This window comes from Marmota monax, unplaced genomic scaffold, assembly GCF_021218885.2.
Source record: "Marmota monax isolate L192 unplaced genomic scaffold, Marmota_monax_Labrador192_F-V1.1 WCK01_AAM20220418_F8-fsc00112, whole genome shotgun sequence".
Taxonomy (NCBI): domain Eukaryota; kingdom Metazoa; phylum Chordata; class Mammalia; order Rodentia; family Sciuridae; genus Marmota; species Marmota monax.
Window position 1 is genome coordinate 3,330,289 of NW_026692073.1, and position 25,602 is coordinate 3,355,890.

General features: G+C 39.2%; 1 protein-coding gene across 2 annotated transcripts in view; it reads left to right on the top strand.

Annotated features, from left to right (window-relative positions):
* Positions 1-2,014: 2,014 nt before the first annotated feature.
* Positions 2,015-25,602, top strand: part of Fras1 (Fraser extracellular matrix complex subunit 1) — a 460,021-nt gene continuing 436,433 nt past the window's right edge. For both annotated transcript variants that reach the window (XM_046459197.2, XM_046459211.2), the window contains exons 1-2: positions 2,015-3,047; positions 10,657-10,688. In XM_046459197.2, coding sequence (XP_046315153.1) covers positions 2,972-3,047; positions 10,657-10,688 — 108 coding nt within the window. In that variant the 5' untranslated portion in view covers positions 2,015-2,971. The remainder of the gene's footprint in view (positions 3,048-10,656; positions 10,689-25,602) is intronic.

A 25,602-nucleotide genomic window follows, 5' to 3' on the forward strand; every position in this document is an offset into this window, starting at 1 on the left:
TTTTCACATATGTACTTATGGTAATAATGTCCGTCTCATTCCACTGTCTTTCCTACCCTCATGCCCCTCTCCTTTGCCCTATCTAAAGTTCATCTATTCTTCCCATGCTCCCCCAATCCCCATTATGAACCAGCATCCTAATATTAGAGAAGACATTTGGCCTTTGGTTTTTTGGGATTGGCAACTTAGCATTATATTCTCCAACTCCATCCATTTACCTGAAAATGCCATGATTTTATTCTCTTTTAATGCTGAGTAATAATCCATTGTGTATATATGCCACATTTTCTTTATCCATTCATCTATTGAAGGGGGGTACAACCAATATGGAAAGCAATATGAAGATTCCTTGGAAAACTGAGAATGGAACCACCATTTGAGCCAGTTATCCTGCACCTCGGTTTATACCCAAAGGACTTAAAAACAGCATACTACGGGACACAGCCACATCAATGTTTACAGCAGCACAATTCACAATAGCTAAATTATGGATCCAACCTAGATACCCTTCAGTAGATGCATAAATTTTAAAAAATAAAATAAAATTGTTGATTCTGGCAGGAACAAATTGTTATTCTTAGTAGTGGCTACAAAAATCCTATGTAGGAGGGGTTTGGTGTGGTAATCTGGTTTGTCAGTGTGTGTGTTTGAATTTGCAAAATGCTCTTCTTGAGATTGAAAAAAATGTCCACTTTCTTAAAAAAAGGGTAATCCTTTTTGTTGGGAGGGTTTTAGGACCCCCCAGTCCAGCTTGATATGGCTGCTGCTTTCAGGAACTTACTATTTTGTTTAGTCCATTCTTTCAAGAAATGTTTACAGAGCCCTATTATCTGCTTCAGATACAGAGGTTAAAAAAAAAAAAATCTGTCTCTAGGAAGTACAGCCCAGTGGAGAGACTAAGGGTGAGATGCAGGATTTCTGGGTCCTCCAGATACTCAAGAATCACAGCCAAGTTGTCAGAGGTTCCCTCTTTGCTCTGGCTAAATATTACAGTCACAAGGACCTGCCAATTTCAATTTATCCAGTTATCCCCCCAAAAGTGAATGGTTCCAAAAGGCATTAGTGTGCTTTAGAACAGTGGGCTTGCCTTATGATGGCGGTGAAAATTGGGAACAGCTGGCACCTCTGCCTACTCACAGCTACCAGTTCAATGCTACTTCAAATTCTCTTGGACAGTCTCTCCATTACAGCTCAGCAGAGTGAACCAGGACATCTTTTCTCTGGGCCCATCGGAACCTAGCCAGTATCTCTCTGATGCAACTATTCCCGTCTTATAAAATGATTAAACTTAAACCCGGACCAGCTATTTTTATTTGATTCTACAAAAATAGCTATCTGTCAGTCCCGGCTGGGAATCAAAGCTTCCACTCTTCAAGTATGCGCCCCAGTCGGCTTTGCCTTAAAATTTACTTCCCAGGCATTGGCATTTGGGGGCGCAGCTGGACCCTCCACGCCAAGACAGCGTGTTGTTTCATTGACAGCGGCTCCCAGGGAGAGGTAAAGGTGCTTTCGCAGTGGGATTATCCCCCTCCGGCTTGCATGACTAGATTCTCCCAGGTTGCGGGTAAAACCCCAGGAGGGTCCCAGGACGCACTTGGTGGTAGAGGGTAGCTCTAGGGCTTTGATGTGGACGCTTTCGTCCATGAATCGGCCCCTCCTAAATAAGGGGTGTGGATCCAGTTAGGAGCCCTCAGCTGTGCCAGAGTAAGGACCACGCCACCTTTTTTCCACCCCGCCCCTCCATCCCCGGTGTGACCACTTTTGATCCCGCTCCAGACAAAGCCGATCTGAACTCCAGCCGAATGAATAAGGGGATCAGGTTGCTCTCTCGGCCTCCCCTCACTCCCCTCCCCGCGTCTCCCCTTGCCCACGTGACTTTCTGGAATCTTTGCCAAAGCTCCGAGTCCCTGGGTCCATTTTCACACCAAGCTAAAGGAGGGAGGGAGGAGAGGAGGGAGGCGGAGACAGGCGGAGTATGTGTCCTTTAAATGCGGGGATCCAGACGGGGATCTATTTTGTGCATTTCCGGGCTCTCTAGCCTGGATAGCGTTGAGTTCAAGGGGGCTTTTCCAGCCTTTCTCCTTCCTCAGTGAATCTAAAATTCTGGCTCCTCCTCCACTCCCGTAATCGCACCTCCACCCTGCAGAGCAGCTCTGGTTGTTCTGTTAGGACGTGGGTGTCGGTGTGGAGCAAGCCGCGCCCCCGCAGCCCTTCTCACTCAGGCGAGGGGCGGGGCCGAGAAAGTAGCAGCAGCGCCCCCCGCGCCCCCCGCGCCTTCCTTGCAAGCCTTGGAACAGTCTGCTGCAGGGAGCGCAGCCCGGGACGGCGCGGTGCGGCTGCAGCTCTGGCGAGTTCTGGACGTGCACGCATCGCGACACAAAGTTTCCAGTCAGGGGCGCTGGGTGGCTGAGGTCCGCTGAGCTGGAGGTGGCCCCGCCAAGAAGTGGGTGTGAGTGGGTTTTTCGGGATTCCGGGAGACCCTTTCTGCCTACGCAGCGCGGACGCGGAATATCAACCGAACTTTAAAAAAGCTACTCGAGACGTACCAGCGCCAAGATCTTCACTGTTGGAGACCCCAAAGAGGACGGGTCTAGCCCCGGGGAAATGCTGCGAGAGCAGATCAGTCCGTGACCGGCAACTTTCGGGTAGACTTTGCAGTGGAGAACTACGCTTTGCCCCTTCTCGTTCTCCCAAGCCCAGCCATCGTCGTTGTCCTGCGGTCCGGGAGAGCTCGGTCAGCTCCCCGCCCCAGCAGTGAGTGAATTGAATCGCCCGCCGGATCCGGCGCCTCGGGGCTGATGTGAGCGTCGCAATTGGCCTGTCCATCTTCTTTTCTCCCCGGAGGAAACAGCCCACCGTTCCCCACCCTCTGGGCGTCCCCGGCTCCGGGCGCCGAAACCAGCAGTTTGGCGGAGAGCCGGCTCTTGGATGCTGAAGGCTGCACTCCTCCACTGTGGGTGCCAAGGCGGCGATGGGTTTCCTCAAAGTGTGGCTCGGGGTGGCCGTAGCGTTGGCGGAATTTGCAGTATTGCTTCATCATTCCGAAGGTAAAAAGAGCAGTGGCGCGTGTGTGTGTGAGTGTGTGTGTGCAGTTTAAAATGCTCAGCAAGTTTTATGGTGTCGTGGGCTAGGTGGAAGTTTTTGTCTTTTACTTTCGGGGGTGGGTGGGCGTGGAACTGGAGTGGGCTTTTTGTTTTCTTTTCTTCTTTTTTTTTTTCCTGAGATTAGTTAGCATTCGGGTCACAACCCCCTTCCACGGTCTCCCTTTCCACCGTAAGTCCTTTGGGTGGTGGCAGGTTGAGGTGGATCTTTTAAATCGGATTTTCTTTCCTTTCCTCTCCTGCCCCCGAAGGAAAAGCAACTACATAAAGCCTAGTTGCTCTTACGTTTGCAAAAAAAAAAAAAAAAAAAAAAAAACAAACAACACGCCACCAAAACAAAACAAAAAACAAACCCAACTTCTGCTCCTATGAAACATAAAAGCTCCATTACTCTTGCTCCTTCCTGCCCCTATAAGTCTCCCCCTAAAGTCCAGTTAAGATTTTATAACTAGCTGATCAGAGCATGTTCTGGACGTAGGCAATTTAATTGTACTGAAATAAATCTCCCCGGTACGGATAGCTTTCCTCCTTCCCCAAAGGGGCGGGGGAATGTGGTTAATAAGAGTTTAGATTACTTCCCTTATCCCTCCGCCTCCTGGTTTTCCTCCCGGGCTTCAACCTACAAGTGAAACCCTGGAGCTGAGAGAGGGAAGGGAGACAGCGAAGAGTTGTCGCCATGATATCAAACGCAATCTAGGCTCAGCCGAATAAATAAATCAATAAGTAAATTAAGAGTTTTGGGGTTAAGGGGTGCAGGGCCAGGGACGCGAGGCGCTTTGAGCTCCCACCTGCTCGGAGGAGCCCGGGAAGTGGCCCAGTTAGTGTTTAAGGAGGGGGAGGGGAGCCGGCGCCTGGGAGGAAGAGGACTTAATCCACAGCACAGGGCGCTCTGCTTTCCTTCCCGGCTTCATTCATTATTCATCCAGCTGCGGGAAGAAGAGTTCACCTGCCCAGCCGCAAATTGGCTTCGCAGCCCCGGCGGCCAGCGCTGGGCGGGCCGCCTTCTCTGAGCTGGTGCTGGCAGGAGACAGTCCCCGACTGCTGATCCCTTGCCTAGGATTGGGGGCGTTGGAGGTCGGGGTAGGACAAAGCCCTTTCTTGGATCGACTTCCAGTCAAAGGAGCGGTGCCTCCTCTTTATTAGCTTCCCAAGAGAAAATGGTCTAGTTTTAGAAATTCACACATTGCAATGGAGACTTTCCCTACTGGTTAAGGTGATACCTTCCCTCACCCTCCTGGGGAGCAGGTGGAATGTATCCCATCCCCGGGAGAAGTACATCTAGGACCTGTGCAGATTTCTTCAAACGTGCAAAACCTGTAGAGAGAGAGAGATACTATGTATGCGAATGTGTATGCATACTTGAAAAAAAAAAGTCTAATTGCCCCAGACGGGAGAGACTGCCCAGGCCACCTAAATCTCAACTTCGGACTTAGAAAAACTACAGTTTCACTTGGTGGCAGTTTCTTATTTACAATCATATCCCAGCAACGAAGAAAACATGCTCCTGTATTGCTCAGCAGGGGGCATCTGGAATGATGCATTTTCTCAGACCAAATCTCAGACAAAAGCTGTTAATATTAAGAGTCTACAGGGGGCGCTCTTTGGAGATTTGGTCCATACAATGTTTAAGAACTGCCAAGGTCTTTTGATGGGTATTAGGAAAGAGGTGATATTCCTTCAAAGATATACTTCGGATACTGCATTTAATTGTATCACCCTACCTTCAGAGCATTCTGTAGTCATTTCACAAATTGGATTGCAAGATTGGTAAATGTCAGTTTTCACCCAAATCATAATGATGCTTATCTGATAATGAATGAATACATTTACTGAGCACATACCATTTGCCTGGTACTATGCTAAGTACTTTAATCCTTTATCTCATGAATTTAATTAAATGATATCAGTCCCACAGACAAGTTGTCATTCCATGAGACCTTCCATTTGGTTCTGTCAAGGTTTTATTTTAACATTAAAAGCACTGAGGTCATAGATGGAAATATAAGAATTTCAGAGATCTTCTCAAATTTTTAGTGCTAACCTAGGGAATGATTTTTAAAAGCCGAAAAGAAACGTTCACATGTATTTCTCTTGATGGGACATACTTGGACACTTTTGCCTGCCACTTCACAGAAGAATTTGTTTTCTTCTCTGTGCTCAGAGAATATGTCATATATGCTTCCAGTATCCCAGTTAATACCTTTCACAACTGTAGTTGATATAAATGTTACCTTGGTCCTTTGGCTATGTGCTTACTGAGGAGTTAGGATGGCTCCTAGTTATTCTTATATATCCAGTTCAACTCCTAGCACATAGTAAGTTCTCAAAATTTTTGGCCAAATGAACAAGTATTGCCAAATCACATTCTTTTGAAGCCTTTATGATTAGCTGGCTTACCTTGAATGAACCATCTAACTCTGTGAGCTGTAATTCTGTCATTTACTAAATAAAGAAGTCAACTAGGTGATAGTGCTAAAATACTTTTGCTAATCATCACGAATAGGGGGAAAAATGACTGACATTTGCCAGCTTATTTGTGATCAGTTGAAATTTCCAGGTTCTAAATTTTATTCTAATTATCAGAAGAAAAAATAAATTTTTATAAGGAAATTATTGGCAGTGTTATTTTATATTGCCAAGTAGATAAAATACTATGATTTGAGGTCTTAATAAAATCAAGAAGGCACAGGGAAACCCCTAATATGGTTGTTTTCTGAATCAGGGGAATTTTGTGATGGTGTTTTCTGGAGATGCTCACTTTGAGTTGTGTTGATATGTGGAAGTCCTGTGAGGTTACACTACATAGACAGCTGGCTTGGGGTAGGAAAGGTCACTGGCTCTGAGGCTAAGAGCACTGAGCTCTAGTTGATGTCTCATCACTCCTCGTGTGGTTTCAGTCAACTCCACAATCTTCCAGGCTTTTCATGTAAGTGCCATTGACAGATTATATTGGAAATGATCACTTGATAGACAGTGTGTTTTATTTAGAGATAGATCAGCATTTTTGGTTCTGCTCTTGGCTGAGGACTCCCTTTGGTGAGACACTGAATACTTGAACTTCAATATCAGAGAAGACATTGAAAAATAGCCAAGAAAAATAGCCTCTCCCTTCATCTTTCATTTGACAAGCCTTTTTTTTTTTTTGAGAGCAAATGTGTCATGTTGTGTCTGGTGGGGAAATACAGAGATCAAAAACAAATAATAAAAGCCTATAGTTCTTGCCCTCAAGGAGTTTGCATACCCCAAAATTATTATTATCAGAATTATGGTTCACTAGAGATAGGAGAACATTTGGTCTTTGTTGGCTTGCCCAATATTGAAATTTTACTGATTCCAGTTGATTGATACTAATTGCAATTTTGCAGCTTTATGGCTTTTATAACTACCTGCTAGTAGAAATAATGTGATGTATTAGCATAGATTTTTTTTATTTCCCCCAGTGCTAGGGATCAAACGCAGGGGCTTATGCATGCTAGGCAGGTGCTCTACCACTGAGCCACATCCCTATCCCCATGTTGTTGGCTCTTGTTTCTAATACATTGCCTTCTGGGGATCGACTCTGAGTATTGCTCTCCCCATAGACATCCTTTAGTGAGGACATACCCATCCATATTCACTATTATGGACTTGGGTGGCAATATCACTCAATTTTACTTAGACACAGTAGTCATAAAATACCCTCCACCACATGGCTCAGAAGAGGGGAGGGGACTACCACATGGCAAAGTGGGAGCTGCATGCCAACTTTTATAACAATTCAAAAACAGTTGGCCCATTTTCATTTTAACTACTCTATTAATTGATCTGAATCCTACTCGACAGTAATCAGGACATGAGCTGCCCTGTCAGTCCAGAAGCGATTCTATTTTAACTATTCCACAGTGTACACAGCCATATGCTGAATTATAATACAACATAAAGCTTGAACATTTAAATGCCAACTTGTGGCTGCTTGGTCCTAATGAGTCGTGTGTTTGTGAGGCCCTACTCTCCAAATCTCTTCATGTCTTAATGAACACTATTTCTTTCAACTAATGGGTCTGACATTTTGTGCTTCTTGGATTTAACTTCTCTAATTCTCTCAGTTTACCAGTCAGTTTCTCTAGTGAATAGTTTAAGGATGTCAGTACTGGTACTAATCATATCTCAGAATTTCCCTGAAAATATTAATTTTTTACAGATATGTCTTAAAGGAGTTTATTATAATCTTTGAAAAGCCATCAAATAATAAAGCCATTATTTTACTTGTTTAAATTTTATATGTAACATTTTGCCTCTGTGACCTGCAGGCAATGAGCCATCCACACTGGAAGAAGAGCAGCCAATTCTCCAAACATAGCAGCCTTCCTTTTTTGCTCTATATAATTACTTTACTCTGTAGACTATCTGCACTTTCTCACAGACCGTGTGCTGTTGGAATTAAATTGCTGGATGCTTTAGCCATATTTCATACCCTGAAACTGACAATGTTCTTGGTTTGGGATCTCTGGTTCCCATTTTTTTTTTTTTAATTTTTCCTCTATTTTCTTTTGAAGAAGGCATATTTCTCTTTCTAGATCTCTACCATTTCTCAGAATTCGTCTTGAGGGGCTGAGGTTGTAGAATGCTTACCTAACATGCACAGGCCCTCAGTTCAGGCTGTAAAAAGAAAGAAAGAAAAATCCACCTTGAGCTAAGCTGGATTTTCCTTTCAAGTTCAAATAAAGCCATAATTTGAAAGCTTAGATAGATCTGTAATCTTTCTAGAACTCCTTAGAGGGAAAAAGATGATGAGTAGAAGGAGTAATTTTGTTGTCAGTATTATGCGAATTGATGGATTAGTGAAAAGGCCTCTCTGCTCCAGTTCTGAATCAGAAGCTGCACCCAGCACCTAATGCCAACAAACCTCCCAACTTCATCTGCTAGTGGGTGTGCAGCGTGCCACAGTGTGGGAGAAATATGTTTACTCTGGATGACCGCATCTGGCTTTGGGTGGTGATAAATGTTTGATAGGACTGGGCATCATACTGGAATGCTTTGTTCTCTCAGGAGAGTAGAAATGAGGGTTTGGAAACGGTGTTAATGGACATTCGTTCATGTAGCTGCCTTCTGGTTAGAACTGTTTGGTTTTAGGAAAGAAAGCCCTCAGAGGGCAAAGCTTATTTCTTTTGGAATTGTGCATCATAGAGTGACCCAAATTGAGTTATTTTCTTTTCCTAATGACAGAATTTATCAACAGGTACATACCACTTGATTGGAGTCTATAGCAGATATTTCGCTTAACCACATCTGGCTCTGGTGCCACTCTTAAATGTAGCTTTATGTTTTCCTCTTATAGAACTTCCCCAAACAGGTTTTTATGTGGATATTTGGTTACTTCTTAAAGTACTTGATTTTGGGGGGAACTTTGAAAGAGGTGATACTGTGGGAGAGAGAAATAAAATTATAGTTATGTGCCACAGAATGATGTTTTGGTCAATGTTGAACTGAATATAGTATGTTGGTCTCATATTGCCTAAAGATGTCATAGCCATCTTACTTGGTGTGAATAAATGTTTGCATCACAGAAATGTTTCCTAATGATGCATTTCTCAGAAGGTATCCCTAGTAACACATGACTATATCTGAGGATAGTCTTTAAGAACAATTTTTTTTTCTGAAAGTTAAATTTTCTTTGCTTATCATAAAGGTTAAATGTACTTGAAAACATCATGTTGTACATGACATATATACATGATTTTATCTGTCAATTAAAAACTATTTAATATGTGAAAGGTTTTTCATAGTTTAACCATTAAAAATTAATGGTCTGGAAAAAATATTAAATTTTGTTAAATTGTACCTTAGTGATGAACTTTATTGTAATTTTTAAAACATTGGATGTAATTAAATATCCATTTAATCTATTTAAGCAGTTTAGAAAATGAATTGTGTATTTGAGTTATATATGATTATTTTATATCTAAATATACATGTACTTACATCCTTTATATGACATGCTGTAGACTGAAATACAATCTTTGGAACAAATTTCTTAAGGAAAAATAAGTCAATTAAGAAAAGTCCCTCCCTCCCCAAGGGCTTTGTCTCAAATTATTCTATCTGAATGTCAAGAACATAAAAGTCATTTAGTAAATTTTCCCCAGGGTCTTTGATTCAACTCAAATGTAAATAGTCATCTCACTTTCTTTGAAGATTGTTCTCAGTTCCATTATTGGTGGAGAACATGGACCAGTCCTTTCTGAAGAAGGTAATATTTTGAGACTTCATGAACGATCTGTTAGAGACAAGCACTGTAGTAAAATGTGTCCTTCCCTCTTTGGAAACCAAATGTGGCACAACGTCAAGATGACCTACTTTGGTTTGTGTATACAGTTTTATTCTGTTTGTGGCCTCAGTTTCTGAGAGTAGCCAGTAGCACATTGTATCCTTGTTTCTAGGTTAAATGAACACCTGTCGTGCTGCTCAAAAATTGGTTGAGAAATGTGTATTTTTTTAAAAAATCAGGATTACAATTTTATAAAGATTTGTTTTATGATATGCTAGTTATTCAGAATACATAAGCTATCCAGTCAAATTCAGCCTTCTTCTCCATGTAGAAACAAATCATCTTTTTTTTTTTTCACTTGGTGCCTAATGACTGGAAAATATAAAGATGTATCAGTTCATAAGCAGCCCATCAGAAAAAAAAGTGGAGTGAAAAGAGTCTTGGAGGTCAGGAACTCAATAGAAGGGATCTTTTCAAATAACCACCATTTATATTGCTCTTCTATAAAATGATTTAATCTCTCCAAAGAGGAGCATATTTTGTTAAAAGCATGAAATAGGTATTTTACGTTAACCAGATATCTAAACGAATGCCTAGTATATGAAGAGAAGGGGAATACCAAAAAAGAGAAATAGTCCCCATTTCCTCAGATATATATTTTGTGCAGGATAGCAGCATTTCCACATCTGTAGCAAGGATGCCAGAGGAAGTACACAAGGGTGATTCACAAATAAATGATTCACGCACAAAGTGCTATGAGCTCACAGGAGATGAACATAATCCTGTGGGCTGGAAAAGTGTCATGAAGGAGATGAAATCAAATTCAAAGGCTTTGAATAGACCAAACGCATCTCCTGTAGGAAATAAAAACAAACAAAAGCCATTGAGACATGAAATTTTATCATGGGATCCTAAGTTGGCTCTTTGGGTTGGACTGGAGAATTTATGTAAGCAAAGAGTGGAAGAGAAGCTTGAATAAGTAAATTGGGACTAGATTATGGAAGCTTTCCTGATTTATCATAAAAGAAAATATGCACTGTATTTAGAGTATGCCATTATAAATACATTTATTTTAAAATTCAGATAATGAGTTCTAATGAAGCCTTCCCTCACATGTGCCCAGGAAATGTTATTTTGGTGTATGGGGTTATTTCCCAAGGGGAAGAATGCTCAAGCTTTTAAGATTTTGGAAAAAGCGATTTGCTTATTATGATGCGTGTAGATGCAGTTTGAGCAGAGAGCCTGCTGGGGCAGTGCGTATTGGCATATTATGCATTACTTTTAATTCTTGTTTGTTTTTCCCCACAGGTGCTTGTGTCTATCAGGGTTCCTTGTTGGCGGTAGGTAATTCTTAATATATTTGGTTTTTTTCTTTTGAGAGTGAAATGTTTGATGGACTGAGTGAGTGAGGTGATTGCTATCATTGTCAAATATGTTTACTTTTGTTCACAGTTTGAAGGTTATCCCTCTTCCTGGCACAGTCAGGCTCTATTACTTAATGCCTTTTCTAGAGTGAATTAGTTCCATTCAGATACTCAGGTGCTGGAAGAGAAGTTCAGATATGCAACACACAGTTTGCATTCTGTGGCTGTCCTTTGTGTTTTCTTCACAGAGAAAAATTAGATCCCATCCTCTTGTCAGATATAAACTAGGGCACAATTTGTTTATATTCCTGTTGCATTTGCTTCCTCCTTTGATCCCTTCTCCAAGAAAGTACTATTATTAAATTCAGTAGAATAGTGAAGATTCCTGATTAGAAATGAACATTTTGGTAAACAACAAACAAATTAACATTTTATCTCTGACCCTTTGCCATAAAGGGTAGAATGGATTTTGAATTTAATGTCTGAATGACTTGGGGAAAAGCAGATGCAAGTATCATGCATTTCTTTTCATTAATAACGGACCGTGGTGCAGAACAGTGTGTTAAAGCCTTATTGAAAAGACTGTCTACACTCCATCAACTCTAATAAATGGTGTGACAAGTCGTTCTTCACCACTTTTTATTTTGGTGTAATAAATGCTATAATAAAACAGAACTGAGATGGTTGGAGAGAGTTTTCTCATTTACATCATAACCTACTATTGACATCTGTGATATTAATAAGTCATCTTGGATTATCCTTGTAGTAGAAATAGATGAGGAACATCTAAAGTGTCCCAGAGTCCAGATAATCATAGATACTCACAGTAATATTTTTAAATCTGATCGTTTTATATTATAGTTACTGCTCTGAAGATTTATGCATTTTTTTTCCTTCTTGATATTTTTCTATTTAAGAACCAGGAAAAGGCCTGATTTTCCTTCTTTTCTCATTCCATGCCATTAAAAGCAGACTTTTCATTCTGTTTATTCTTTATATATTTTAGAATAATATCAAAATCAAAGTGCTCGAAAGTACATTATCAGTTTGGGGGAGTAATGGTAGATATTATAGACAAGTAAGTCATCTTTATTCATACAAAGATAATTGCTTATTGTTTGTTTATCTAGTTTTTTTTTTGATAACCCAGTGGCTCAAACATGCTAGGCAAGTGCTCTACCACTGAACCACAACCCCAGCCCCAGTAATTGCTTATTGTATAGCGTGCTTTATAATTTTTTCATATATTTTCATAGTTAGTGATTCATCTGATATTTACCATAGACTGATAAAATAGTCAGGCCACATATTATTTTATACCCTCCCGCTTTTTAATGGAGAACTTAGGATAAGAAAGAGATGAAGAGATTTGCTAAAGGTCATTGACCATGGAGGGGTACATCAGAATAAGACAATTTATCTACTGTTTTATCTCTATCTGAAGCAAAGTGGCCAGATTATCCTCTATACTTTGCTATGGGTTTTTCTGTGTTTGAGTATGAAAACATCAAGTGATTGGAGACATCAGTTTGGTTGAGTTAAAAAGAGAGACTGTTTAGACAACTTGCATTTAACAGATGACCTTGCTGCCCTCTCTACCATGCCCTGGCTGATCCTAGGGCTCATGGATGCTCATGAGGCTGCAGGGTAAGCTCTTCAGAACCAGTGTACTTCTGAGCCCTCCAGGTGACTTCTTTGCTTACCAAGAGTCTTTGTTCCTAACCCTCCTCAAGTCTGAGGTACCTAGTGTTGCACTTATGCAATTCAGTCAGATAATACATTTATTACAACAACAGAGATTATTATTGAAGACTTATTAATGGAATGACAACTATGGCCCTGTTATTTTAGGCACTGGAGTACATCTGCAAACAGGCAACATTCCCTGCCCTCCTGAGCTTGAATTCTAATGGGCGAAATGTATAGAACGTCAGATACGTATGCTAGAAAAAAACAACATTGAGGTGGGAGGCCAAGGTGGCTACTTTAATTAGGATAATGGAGAAGGCTTCACTGAGAAGGTGACATATGAACAAAGAACTAGAAAGAAGGAATTCTAAGAGCTCACCCTGTGGATATCCAGAGGAAGAAAATTTGGAGAGGGGGAACAGCAAGCCAGTTGGAAGCAAGAGCTCCCTTGGCCACGTGAGGAAGTGTACCTGGAGGTCACCTAGCTGGAGTGGATTGACTGAGGAGGGGGGGTGGCAGGAGAGGAGACAGAGGGAACGGCAGGGGTCACAGCGTGTGGAGCCATGGACGGACTTTAGTGAGATGGGTGAGTCATTGGACACTCTAGAGAAGAGGGATGACAAAGTCTGACTTATTGTTTAATTAAACTGCTGAAATGGGAATATAAAAAGAAATAGCATTCTTGTTTCTAGGGAAACTGTGTTGAATACTTAAAAAAGACTTCATAGAGGTGAGTCACTAAAAATTGCTGTCAAATTAAGTGTGGGAGAAACAGCTATAAAAGATGAGGAAAAACTTGAAAATCTAAAGAGATTCTGCTTATGGGTTTATCTGTAATTATTTAAAATTCTTTCTATTTTAAGGATATTGAGATTGGAAATGGGGCTGGGGGATGTAGTTTAATGATAGAATATTTGTCTGGCATCCCTGAGGCTCTGAATCTCTAGCACTGTGGGGGGGAGAGAAAGAAAGAAAGAGAAGAAAGAGAAGAAAGAAAGAAAGAAAGAAAGAAAGGAAAGAAAGAAAGAAAGAAAGAAAGAAAGAAAGAAAGAAAGAAAGAAAGAAGGAATAGGAAATTGTACATGATGGATTGTGAGCATAGTTAATTGTCTGCATAACCCATCCCTGCTCTCTCCCCGTGTCCTAGTGTTGAAGAGAGGCATTGCGCCTACATCAGTGAAATTGGATAATGAGCACACATTTATATATTTTGAATTAAAATAAAGAGTTTGAGAACATTACACCATTGCTATTCTAGGATTTCATGATTAAACATCTCTCTGGGTGAGAGGGCTTCTATTATAAAAGGCATCACACTCAAGAGATGGCTCTGAGCACAGTGTGCTGTTTGTGTCTCAAACCTTGTAATTTTACCCATGTGCTCATCATTTTAGAGCTGGAAGTAACTTCAGAAAGTATATAGTCCCAGCTCCCCATTGGGAGGAAACTGGATGGGGAAACTGGGGGCAGGGATGGGAAGTTCTTGAGGTTCATTTCATTGGTCTGCTTGGAAATGTCACTCCTCAGCTTTACCCAGAATTCTATAAAATATATCGAGCAGACGAGAAATGGATTTAGGGGCTTGTTGTTAGTTTTTTCACTCCCCATCTGTCCTATGAGGATTCCTCTCACTGATGCTTTTTAGTCTTATCACTTGTTGCTTAGGAAACTGCCAGATACAGTGGAACATATCTGGTGGTCTGATGACTTGGTTTGAATTCTTCCTCTGATGGAAACTAGCTCTGTGACCTGGGGCACACTAAGTGAAATGGGGACAAGTAGAGCCTCTCCTGAAGGATTTTAATAGAATAAATAGGATAATATGGGGAAGACACCCCTGTGCAATGCCTGGTGTATATATATATATATATTTTTTTTTTTTGCTATAACGAAATTCCTTTCTACCAACCATTAAGAACAAGTGACAGGGACAGTGATTAAGCCCGTACTAGCATTTTATACTCTCAACAATGCCAGGAAGTAGGTATTGTCTTTACAGGTAAGAGAGGGAAGGCTCAGAAAGTGTAAATCACATTGTCCAACATTACAGGACTAGTAAATGCTAGAGGAAGAGAGGGTTCAAACCTGGTTCTGACTCTAAAGCCATTTCATCAAGCATTCTATTTCTCACCGCCAAGCCAGTCTGCTTGTTGTCTTTGTACACAACTAGCTTATTTTACCTTCAAGTCTTGTATGCTCATCCCCTCCCCTGCAGCACCTGCCATGCAGTTGTCTCTGCCAGTCTCTGTCCCTGACCTCCTGCGAAAGCCAGCTGTCCCTGGCTAACCCCTTCCCACTGAACCAAGGCTTTCCAGCACTGTGTGCAAGTACTAAATTCACCACAGGATGCAAGAAGCATTTAGAGGATCATTGGATCTTAAACAAATATGTAATGCTGTATGCAGTATATCATATACATGTGTATCTATTTGTATTTATGAGTGTATGTGTGTGTGTCTTTCAACATGTTGTGTTTTCCAACTTTTGGCAGCTTTCTGGATTTGCAGTGACATTCTGGGACAATTTGGTCCTGAGCCACATGTAGCTATGTACTGACTTCAGCTGTTTCCCTTCTGCTTTCTTTAACACTTTCTTCTCTACCTTTCTCTTCTCTGTATTTGTCAGGTCAGAAATTTCCAGAAGGGACACTGAGTACCATGAGAAATCCTGAATAATCTATTTTGGATATGTTTCTTACCCTACAATACTCATTCACTTTTTTGACTTACAGAGTTTCTCTAAAGTCAGTCCTGTGGAAGAAAGTGTGACCATCTTGGATTAGGAATCCATTAGAGGGAAACAGTTATGATGCCTAACTGTGGCAGGGATTTCCATTGTGAGGAGGAAAACAAGTTTTTATTTCAAAATTTTCATATATGTTCTGTTCTTTGCCAATTATATCAAATATAAAGAATTTAGCAGTCCTTTTGCTTTGCCTCACCACAAGTGAACACTTCTTTATTAAATTCTTCCTGAGGATGGATGGGCTAACTCTTCACCCCAACTTTTTCCATCTGTAAAATGGAGATGAAACGTTTGTTCACAGAACTATTAGGAAGATTGAAGGACATCAACAAGAAGTATTTGGCCTGGTGCTTAATAAAGGTTAGAAGCTTTTGGTGGTATAAAGCAGTTACAATTGGCAAAGGGGAACAAAACTGCTCTCCTTCCCTAGATCAAAAGTGCCAAGTGTTGGGATTTTCCTACTTGAGATACTTTTGCCAACACAAGCTGACAAAGGAAATCAGGAAGCACTAACTTTTAACAAAATTGAAAAAAAAGTTTTTCAAGGAAAATAAAAATGTGGAGTGTTTTCTGTACATAATACAGTAGAAAGATCTAAGTGTTAGAGTTTGAATCTTGGTGCTGTGACATACTTGCTATGTGGCCTCAGATATGATATTTTATACAGTTGAAACTCAGTTTCATCATTTGTATAATGGAGGATCCTATTCCTAAGGGTTCCTGTGAATACTGAGAGCATGTTTGTAGAAAAACCCAGAACTAAACCTGGCAGGAACTGACACTCATTGCATCTAGGCAGCAACAAGATGTTGGAGTGGAAATGACTGAGTGTCAAAAGTCAGGGTGCCTGGGTTCTTGTCCTGGCTCTGTAATTACCACCTATGTAGCATGGAGTAAGACACATGAATGAAATAGGCTTTCTGTTTCTAAATTTATACATTAAGAAAGTTAGATTAGGGGCTGGGGTTGTGGCTCAGTGGTAGAAAGTTCACCTAGCATGTGTGAAGCACTGAATTCAATCCTCAGCACCACATAAGAAAATAAATAATGGTATTGTGTCCATCTACAACTAAAAAATAAATGTTAAATTAAAAAAAGAGAGTTAGATTAGATCCTAGTGCAAGATCCCTCAGCACAGTGTTGGCGAGAATGGAAAGGTTCCACAGCCAAGCTGCTCAGTATGGCAGCGGGGGAGTCACCTGTGGTTGTTGAGTATACCTGAAATGTGACACTGAGGAACTGAGATTTAAGCTTTGTTTAGTTTCAATTCTGGTTTATTTTTGTATAGCCGTCCATGGCTAGTGTCTACCTTATTGGAAAGTGCAGCTTTAGAGATTTCAGATTCTTAATGTACTCTAGTGCTTAAACTTGAATTACAACATTGCAAATTGTTGTCACTCTGAAAATCTACTGTAGTGTCTTCAGCGATTGTGAGAAAGTTAGCAAGAAATTTGTTGTAGTTTCTCCATGTTTGTTTGCATATGTAATTTGAACACTTTTGAGATGATCTTAATTACAGCCCTACTCTGCCCATATTGTCCAGTGTGTATTTTTTTTTAATAAAAGAAAGGATAAAATTAGAGGTAAGCCATTACCTGCAGCCTAATCTTACATATTTCATTAAACTTTTTTCAATTTTGTTGTGTTCTGTTAAAATGTAGTGTATGTGCAGGAGTGTTATCCATTGTTTATATTGCAGCAAAGAATTGAGCAGCTCTGGTCTGATCTGTAGGCCTTGTTTATTAGGGCCAAGGAGAACTGGGGAAGACAGTTCTTCAGTGCTGGAATCTTAAAAAATTGGTGTGCTATAGCTTTACTTTTTTATTTGAAACTGTCAACACAAACCATAGCCCTGTAAAAATGAAAATATCTTCAAATTTCATTTTTTTTTCTGGTATTCATCAGCGTGCTCAAAGGATTTTTATGGAAGAACAATGAAAAAAGTTTGGAAACTTTCCCTATAAAGTTCTCAAAGTCCTTCTAAACACTTAGTGAATCTTGCTCAGTGGCTGCTAGTGAAGCATTCCAGACTTTCAGCACTTGGGTGACTACTTGGCTACTTGTGGATGTACTCAGGCCGGAGTCAATACAATCCTTAATTCCTTTATTTCCCTTAAGTGTATTGGGTAGTTTCTCAATAGCTGTTGGTTGACTGTAGGTTGCCACTGGTTTTTTAAATGCCTTAAAAAGTTGACCTTTGGATCTTCCTCATTTATTTTTAATCTTTTTTTTAAGTTAAAACTGTTTTTTTCTTTTTGTTCAGTATTGGGAATTGAACCCAGGAGTGCTTTACAACTAAGCTAAATCCCCAATCCTTTATATTTTGAGACAGGGTCATGTTAAGTTGCTGAGGCTGACCTCAAACTTGCTATCATCTTGCCTCAGCCTCCTGATTCTTTGGGATTATAGGCATGAGCCACTGTGCTCTTCTCTTCATTTATTATTATTATTATTATTTTGATACCAGGGATTGAACCCAGGGATGCTTAACTACTGAACCACATCCCTTATCCTTTTTTTTTTTATATTTTATTAGAGACAGGATCTTGCTGAGTTGCTTAGGGCCTTGCTAAGTTGCTGAGGCTGAGTTTGAACTCATGATCCTCCTGCCTCAGCCTCCAGAGTTGCTGGGATTATAGGCATGTGCCCCTGCACTTGACTCTCTTCATTTATTTTTAAATACTGCATAATATACTTTTAAGTGGGAAGGCCATCCTTCATTAAACTGTATGTAGTTTATGGTAAAAATTTATATATATATTGCAACAAATCATTCCCATGTTAGATGATGAAATGAATTTAGAGAGGTAGTGAGCTTTGTTTTAATTAGGAGTGTTCAAGTTGAGACTAGACTGACAAAATCAGGAATGAGATAATGGTGGCTTTCTAGATGATTTCCGAGGGTTGGTCTAATCTGGGTTAGATCTATGTGCTTCTGCCTAAGGAAGCCCTTCTAGGGTAAAAAAAAATCTCCCCACTTGAGTGTGCATTTTATTTAAGGGAGCAGTTTTGTACCCATGGGTGCCAGGTAGTGAGGAATTGTGATTCTTTTCCTTTTTGGGGTTTTAAAAGTTGTCCATCACAATTATATGTGTAGTTTACTATTTGGAAATTTATATCTTCTGGGAATAATTGTGTGAGGGGAATAATATAGGAGGCCTTATGCTTTTATTGATGAATAATCCATATGCACTTTCATTCTTATTCATATTCTTGTGGTAGGAACAGATGTTTTAAGTTAACAAACACATTTCTTTTTCTTTGTTTTGAATTTAGAAGATGCAACTGAGCTTGGCAGCCATATTTATTTGCTTAGATTATGCTGTGTGTGATCATATATCTCAATTTTCTGGTAGGACACTCATCCTCCCACATTTATTTTTTTTCTTTTAAAGTTTGTGCCATTTTTGCTCTCAATTGCCTTCTGACCTAGTACCTCATTTTGTGTTTTCCCATTTCTCTGTGTATAACTAAAAATAAATATGCACATGTTTATTTTATACATGGTATGTTTTATAGAAAATGTACATAAATACATAATACATTTTCTATAAAATATATGCACATACATATATATATATCCCCTAAAATAGACCTGTCACTCATTTATGACAACCCACAGTATTATCTTATTAAAGTTTACTTACTTTTTCAAGTCCTTTGCTTGCTAAGGGAAAGATAGAGTATAAATATCAAATGACAATTGAGTTAAGCCAGCATATGTTTTCTTGGAATTTGAATTATAAATGTCTAAGGAAAAGTTGGCTTTGAAAATTTCATATGGATGGCATTTTGTTTCTGTCACAGTAGGGGACATTTAAATATAAAATTGGCACAAAATAGCTTTAAAAAAATCACTGTGCAGTTTTGTGTAAAATAAGCACTTAGCTTCTGAGGTCCCAGCTAAGTTCTTTCAGCAATGATTTTTTAGGTTCCCAGCATTTATAAACTAAATAAAAGAAGGAGGAAAGGAAAAGCTCACATAGTAAGAAATGGCTTATTGTTAGTCCCCAGGAGGCCCTTGAGTTTGGGCCATGACCTGTGAGTGCTTTCCTGACAGCTCCTGAGATTGGTTATTTATTAAATTTATGTCATTCCTTTCCTCCAAAGGGAAATTGAGTAGGCGGGGAGGGAGGGGACAGTGTCTGCATTGGAGAGCAGATTTCATTGTTCTTTGTACCTTACATTCTTGAAATAAATGGTTTTGTTATAGTGAGCAGGGGAGAATTATTAACAGAAATGGATACTCTTTGATACACTTCCTATATTGACTTTCCCTGGAGGGAACTTTGTGCAAGAATGAGAAATCAGGAGCAGAAGGAACCTGAAATTAGTGGCTAAGACACCTCTCCCTCTCCTATTTGCTATATAGGTGTAGGTTGCAGTAATAATCGAACTGGATTCCAAAGACATCAAGCAACTTTCAGGTTGTGGACCCTGTGATTAGACCTGTGGTGAATACCAAGATTAGTGAGATTTGAGCTGGATCCCTGGGATATTAGCAGCAGACTCCAGACTGCCTATCCAACAATCCTTTTCCCCTTTTCTCTGCTAGAAGAGCCCTGATTTTTTTATTCAGTGCTCCGCCCCTTCCTTACATGGCTTGTGTAAATCCTAGTTTAAAACTCCATATGTGAGTATGTGACTTAGTTGTGGCCAATGAGATGTGTGTGTTAAGTTTGAGAAGATTGTTGGATGTTTGAAAGGAGCCCCATAAGTAACACCTCCCTTTCCCCAGTTATGAACAACATGAGAAATAAAACAGGGAATAAGTATAGAAGTCAAAATATTACCCCTTTAGTTTTTAACTAATGAAGCTAAGTTGGGGGATATAGATTTAGTTGTCTTTAGAGAATTGAGATGCTGATTCTCAGTCTCAGAATTGGGTAGACTTGGACATTCACAGACAGCTTTGATGAATTGGTTTTCCCAGATAGAAGGGCTGTGCAGATAAGAAATACCGTTAGGAGAAGCAGAGGAAAACTTACGGTTTTGGATGATAGCTATGCTCCATAGAGGAGGAAGGAAGACAAACTATGTTAGACTTATCTAAGTTAAATTTACCAGTTAGATAAATCATGCCACCTTCCTAGGGATAGGAAAGAGCCTGGAGTTATATGTTGATGTCCCTTCACAAAAAAGAAACACCATAGTGGGGGAAAAGAATTATCCATTAACATGAGATTTTGAAGCCTAGTGTTTGAACATTGGCCCAAGAAGAGGTGATCTCCTGGAGTTCCTGCAGCCATTTTGCAACCATTAGAATATCCAAGCAACATACAGAAATTGCTGGAGGAGAAAGATGGAGGAGTTTGATTACTTGAGGAATTGTTATTATCTACTGACAACTAGCACAGGAACTGACCTTCCAGGGAATTTTTGTATGAGCTTATAAATGCTCTCTGTTTAAACCAATATAAGTTGGATTTTGTTTCTCAGTCAAACCAATACCTCACAGTCAGTTAATGAAGTCTGCCCACAGCACTTTGGGATAAGTCAGTAAACAGAAGTATTATATCAGGGCAAAGGGTAGGAGCTCTCAGTTCTTGGGTTTAAGCTGAGCTCTTCACTATTGTTTGACCTCAGACAAGTTACCTCATCTTTTTTTTTTTTTTTTAAAGAGAGAGAGAGAGAGAGAGAGAGAGAGAGAGAGAGAGAATTTTTTTTAATGTTTTATTTTTTAGTTTTCGGCGGACACAACATCTTTCGGTTACCTCATCTTTTGAATGCAGATAATCGTTGCACCTATGTTACAGGGCGGTCGCAGAGATAAATAAAATAATAAGTGAAAGTACCTAGGAGGTAGTAAGCACATGCTTTAGTCATTGAGAATTCGCTATTGAGAACACTATATTCAGGAGGAAACCACTTTTGATCTTGGCCTTGAAATATGAGCCACTTCAGACTTGGGAGAAATGAGGAGAAGGCTCTTAAGAAAGAGGATCATTATGAGTACAAACCTAAGTGACAAAGGGAGTCCAGTTTGATTGAAGTGTAAGAAGCGATGAGATAAAATACTGAGAAGAGATTTTTAAAACTCCAGCTCATTGAAGGTTTAGAATAAGGTGTTTGAATTACATACATCCAGTAGGCAGAGGGGCACCTTTGAAATGGAAATAATTTGCTCTTGAATTCTAACTCTGTCCTGTAGACTGATAAGTAGACTGATGGAGATGTGACATCACAGCACTGCCCTCTGCTGTGCTCCTTCCTCTTCTCATTTCCTCACGGGTCCACATGTAGTTACTCTATAGAGCTTTGAGAGGGGTAGCTGGTTCAGTGTGACTGATGGGCACTTTGAAAAAGAGAGGTCATTTCACTCATGTACTCCAACAGTGAGTCAATATTGCTGAATTTATGATCAGTTCAGCAAAAGCAGGTTCTTCTGGCACTATATCAGGTGGAACTCCCTACTAAAGCAGCTGCGCCCATGATATCCATCGCAATGCTCCCTCCCCCAGGTGATAGTATAATCGTATAATTGTTTTCATTCCTCTTTAATCTAGTTGGCATTTCTTATTCTCCTTCACAATCCGCAAAGACTAAATTATGTCCGGGCAGTATTAAGATAAATATGCATGTTATTATATTAAAATTTATTTTTAAAATGGAAGGCTGATTATGTTGTATAGACTACCCCACAGATTGAAGAGTTCTTCTCTCATGTTGGACCACAAAACTCAGTGGATTATTGTTTGCTTCTAGGATTTTGTTAGATTTGTAAATTCCTACATTTAAAATGTGTTTTTTTAAAAGAAAAATCCAGTGTGGTCAGAAGCTTTAGGTCCTGTTGAAAAACAACACAATGTAAGAAAGGATTCTTGATAGCCCGGGGACTAAGGAGGAGACCAGAGAAGATTTCATAGTAATGAGGTGACTCAAGTGCGTGGGAAATCATGTTAAACTGCTGCTTTGGTGGTTACTTTAGAAGAATTAATCAGAATGTTGAGGAAAAAACTGTATTTTTATATTTCTTACTGTTTCATTTAGGATTAAGAAGAAAAATTTCAATAATCCCAGTCAGGAGATAAATATAAAGTATAATAAAAGAAATGTTATGAGCACCAAGGTGTGTATATTCCTGTGAGGTATCTTTATGCAAACTTATTAAGGTCAAGTATATTCAGTAATAGAGATTATGTCTTTAAAAGTAGGAGTTCTTTTTTTTGTATTGCTGATATTATTAAAGAGAAAGCAATTGAAAAATGCAAATAATAGTGTTATTTAAACATCAAAACATAAATTACAGAATACCATCTCAATTTTTGAGTTTGCTTTTTGTTTTTTTAAGTGAATATGGCCATATTGTCTTATTATATTAAAAGTATTAGCCTTGTGCAGTGGTGCTCGCCTGTAATCACAGCAACTTGGCAGCCTGAGGAAAGAGGATCGAAAGTTCAAAGCCAGCCTCAGCAACTTAGCAAGGCTCTAAGAAACTTAGGGAGATCCTGTCTCAAAATAAAAAGTAAAAAACTGGGGATGTGGCACAATGGTTAAGTACCCCTGGGTTCAATCCTTGATACAAAAAAAAAAAAGGCTTATGTAAAGGAAACCAGACAAAAATAAAATATAAAAAGAATTTTAATCCCATAATTCTGTAAACAAAATTAATATTAACTACTAAGTGAATTTATTACAGAACTTTTTCTATGGATATGTGTGTTCATGTTGTGTTGTGTGTATACAGATGTGCTATGTATATTTAAGAAAAATAGGCCTCATAATACGCATATTATTTGGCTGCCTGTTTTTAGACTCAATACTGTATAATGGGTGTCTTTCTGTGTCAGTACACATGGATCTACATCATTGTCCATCATGGATGGACTGTAAGTTATTTACCCATTCCTGTCGATTGGTAGTCATTAATCCAATATTTTGGGATTGTAAGCAACACCACAGTGAATGTTCTTGTAATCTTGGAATGTTCTTTCCAATTATTTTTTTTAATGTACATTCCTTAGAAGTACAATTTTTGAGACATATGGTATGTATTTTTAAAAAACATTTGTGTTCACATTTAATACATAATCCTAAATTCCCCTTCAGGGAAGTCATGACAGTTCACATTTTCCTTAGTTGGTTTGTTCTCTGATGTAAGGATAAAACCAATACTGGATTTTAGAATAATTGATTTTTAAATAGAAGATGGCATTAACAAGTTGAAATATATTTTGAAAGCTATCTAATAGTTATAAAGCTAAAAAAAAAAGACTAATAGAATACAGGTGTTCAAAGATTTTAGTGTTATAGGGCTGGGATGTAGCTCAGCGGTATAGTGTTTGCTTTGCATTCTCAAAGCCCTGTGTTCGACTTCCAGTTCTAAAAAAGCCAAAAAAAAAAAAAAAAAAAAAAAAAAAGCCCATGTCTGTAAACTCAGCAACTTGGGAGAGGAGGCAAGAGGATCGAAAGTTCAAGGCCAACCTCAGCAACTTAGTGAGACCCTAAGCTACTTAACAAGACCTTGTCTCAAAATAAAAATAAAATGGGCTGGGGATGTGGTTCAGTTGTAAAGCACACCTGGATCCAATACCTGCTACACTGTCCCGACCCCCAAAGTCAGTACTTAAAAAAGATTTTATGCAAATATTTAAGAATACCATCAAACTTTAGGAACTAAATTGACTGAGAACATAGACTTCACCAAAGGGAAAAATATATGAAGCAAATAAATATATCAAGAAGACTCATTGTTGTCAAATGACCAAGTAAAAAATAAACCTATACTGGGATGTGACCTTACATCTGTTAGAAAAAAAACTCATTCTCCCTCTGCTTTCTGATCATCATGTGAGCCTCTTCCCTCTGCCACATTCTCCTTCTGTGATGTTCAGGTTCAGCCGCACCTTGAGCCGCAAGGAATGGAGCTGGCTGTCTATGGACTGAGACCTTTGAAACCACTGTAACATAATCCTATTGCGGTATTTCCTCTATTCAAGTGGTGAGGAGAAAGATGAGGTCTATCTTAATCTGGTGCTTGGCTCTGTTCTGGGAACAGTATACAGAGTTGCCAGACACTGTAGTAGAGCCAAACAAGACTCTCCTTGTGATCTACATCAAGTTGTATATGTATCAACTGTTCAGAAGTTTAGCCTACATCTATTCCTTTGGATTCTGCCACTGGGATATTAAACCACACAGCCTCTTGTTGGATCCTGATACAGCCATCTTAAAACTCTGTGACTTTGGAAGTGCAAAGCTGCTGGTACGAGGAGAACCCAGTGTTTCGTTCTTGGTACTGTTGGACACCAGAGTCCATCTTTGGAGCCACTGATTATACCTCTAGTATAGAGTGTATGCTCTGCAGGCTGTGTGTTGGCTGAGCTATTGCTAGGACAATCAATATTTCCAGGGCACAGTGTTATGGATTAGTTAATAGAAATAATCAAAATCAAGTTAATGGAAATTTCATCTATATAGAATAAAATGTAGTCATTTAAGGTATGTAGCTTAACTAACACCCAGGTCATAATATAGAACATTTTCAGACAAAACAATCCTAAAATTCATGTGGAACCACAGAAGATCCCCCTCCCCAATAGCCTAAGCAGTCTTGAACAAAAAAAAAAAAAAAAAAAGAAGCTGGAGGCATCACAGTACCTGATCTCAAAACATACTACAAAGCTCTAATAATCAGAGTCGTATGGTACTAGCATAAAAATGGACACATAGACTATTGGAACAGAAGAAAGAACCCAGAAATAAATCCACACATCTACGACCAAATTATCTTTGACAAAGTCACCAAAAAACATATTGGCAAATCACAATCTCTTTAATAAATGATATTGAGAAAAATAGATACCTATATGCAGAAGAAGGAACTATACCCCTATCTCTCACCATGTTAAAAAAAAAAAAGCCAACTCAATAGGAATCAAAGACCTAAGTGTAAGACATGAAGCTATTGGAGGAAAACACAAGAGAAACACTTTAAGACATCCATATTGGCAATGATTTTTTTTTTTTTTTGGTGTATCCCCGAAAGCTCAGGCAACAGAAACAAAAATAGATAAAAGGTACTGTATCAAACTAAGAAGTTTCTGCACAGCAAAGGAAACAATAGAATGAAGACAAATTGCAGAATGGGAGAGAGTATTTGCAGACTGTTTATCTAACAATAGATTAATGTCCAGAATACATAGGAAACAAACAATAGCAAAAAAGGCTGATTTTTAAAATTGGCAAATGAGCCGAATAAAAATTTCTCAAAAGAGAACATGCAAATGGCCAACATTTTATGAACATATGATCAACATCACTAATCATGTGGAAATGGTGATCAAGATCAAAATGAAATACCATGTCACAGCCAGTTAGAATGTGTGTATTCAAAAAAACAAAATGAAAAAAAAAACATGCTGGCAAAGGATGCAAAGAAAGAAGAATCCTTACACATTGTTAGTGGGAATGTAAATTAGTATGGAAAACAGTATGATTTCTCAAAAAACTAAAA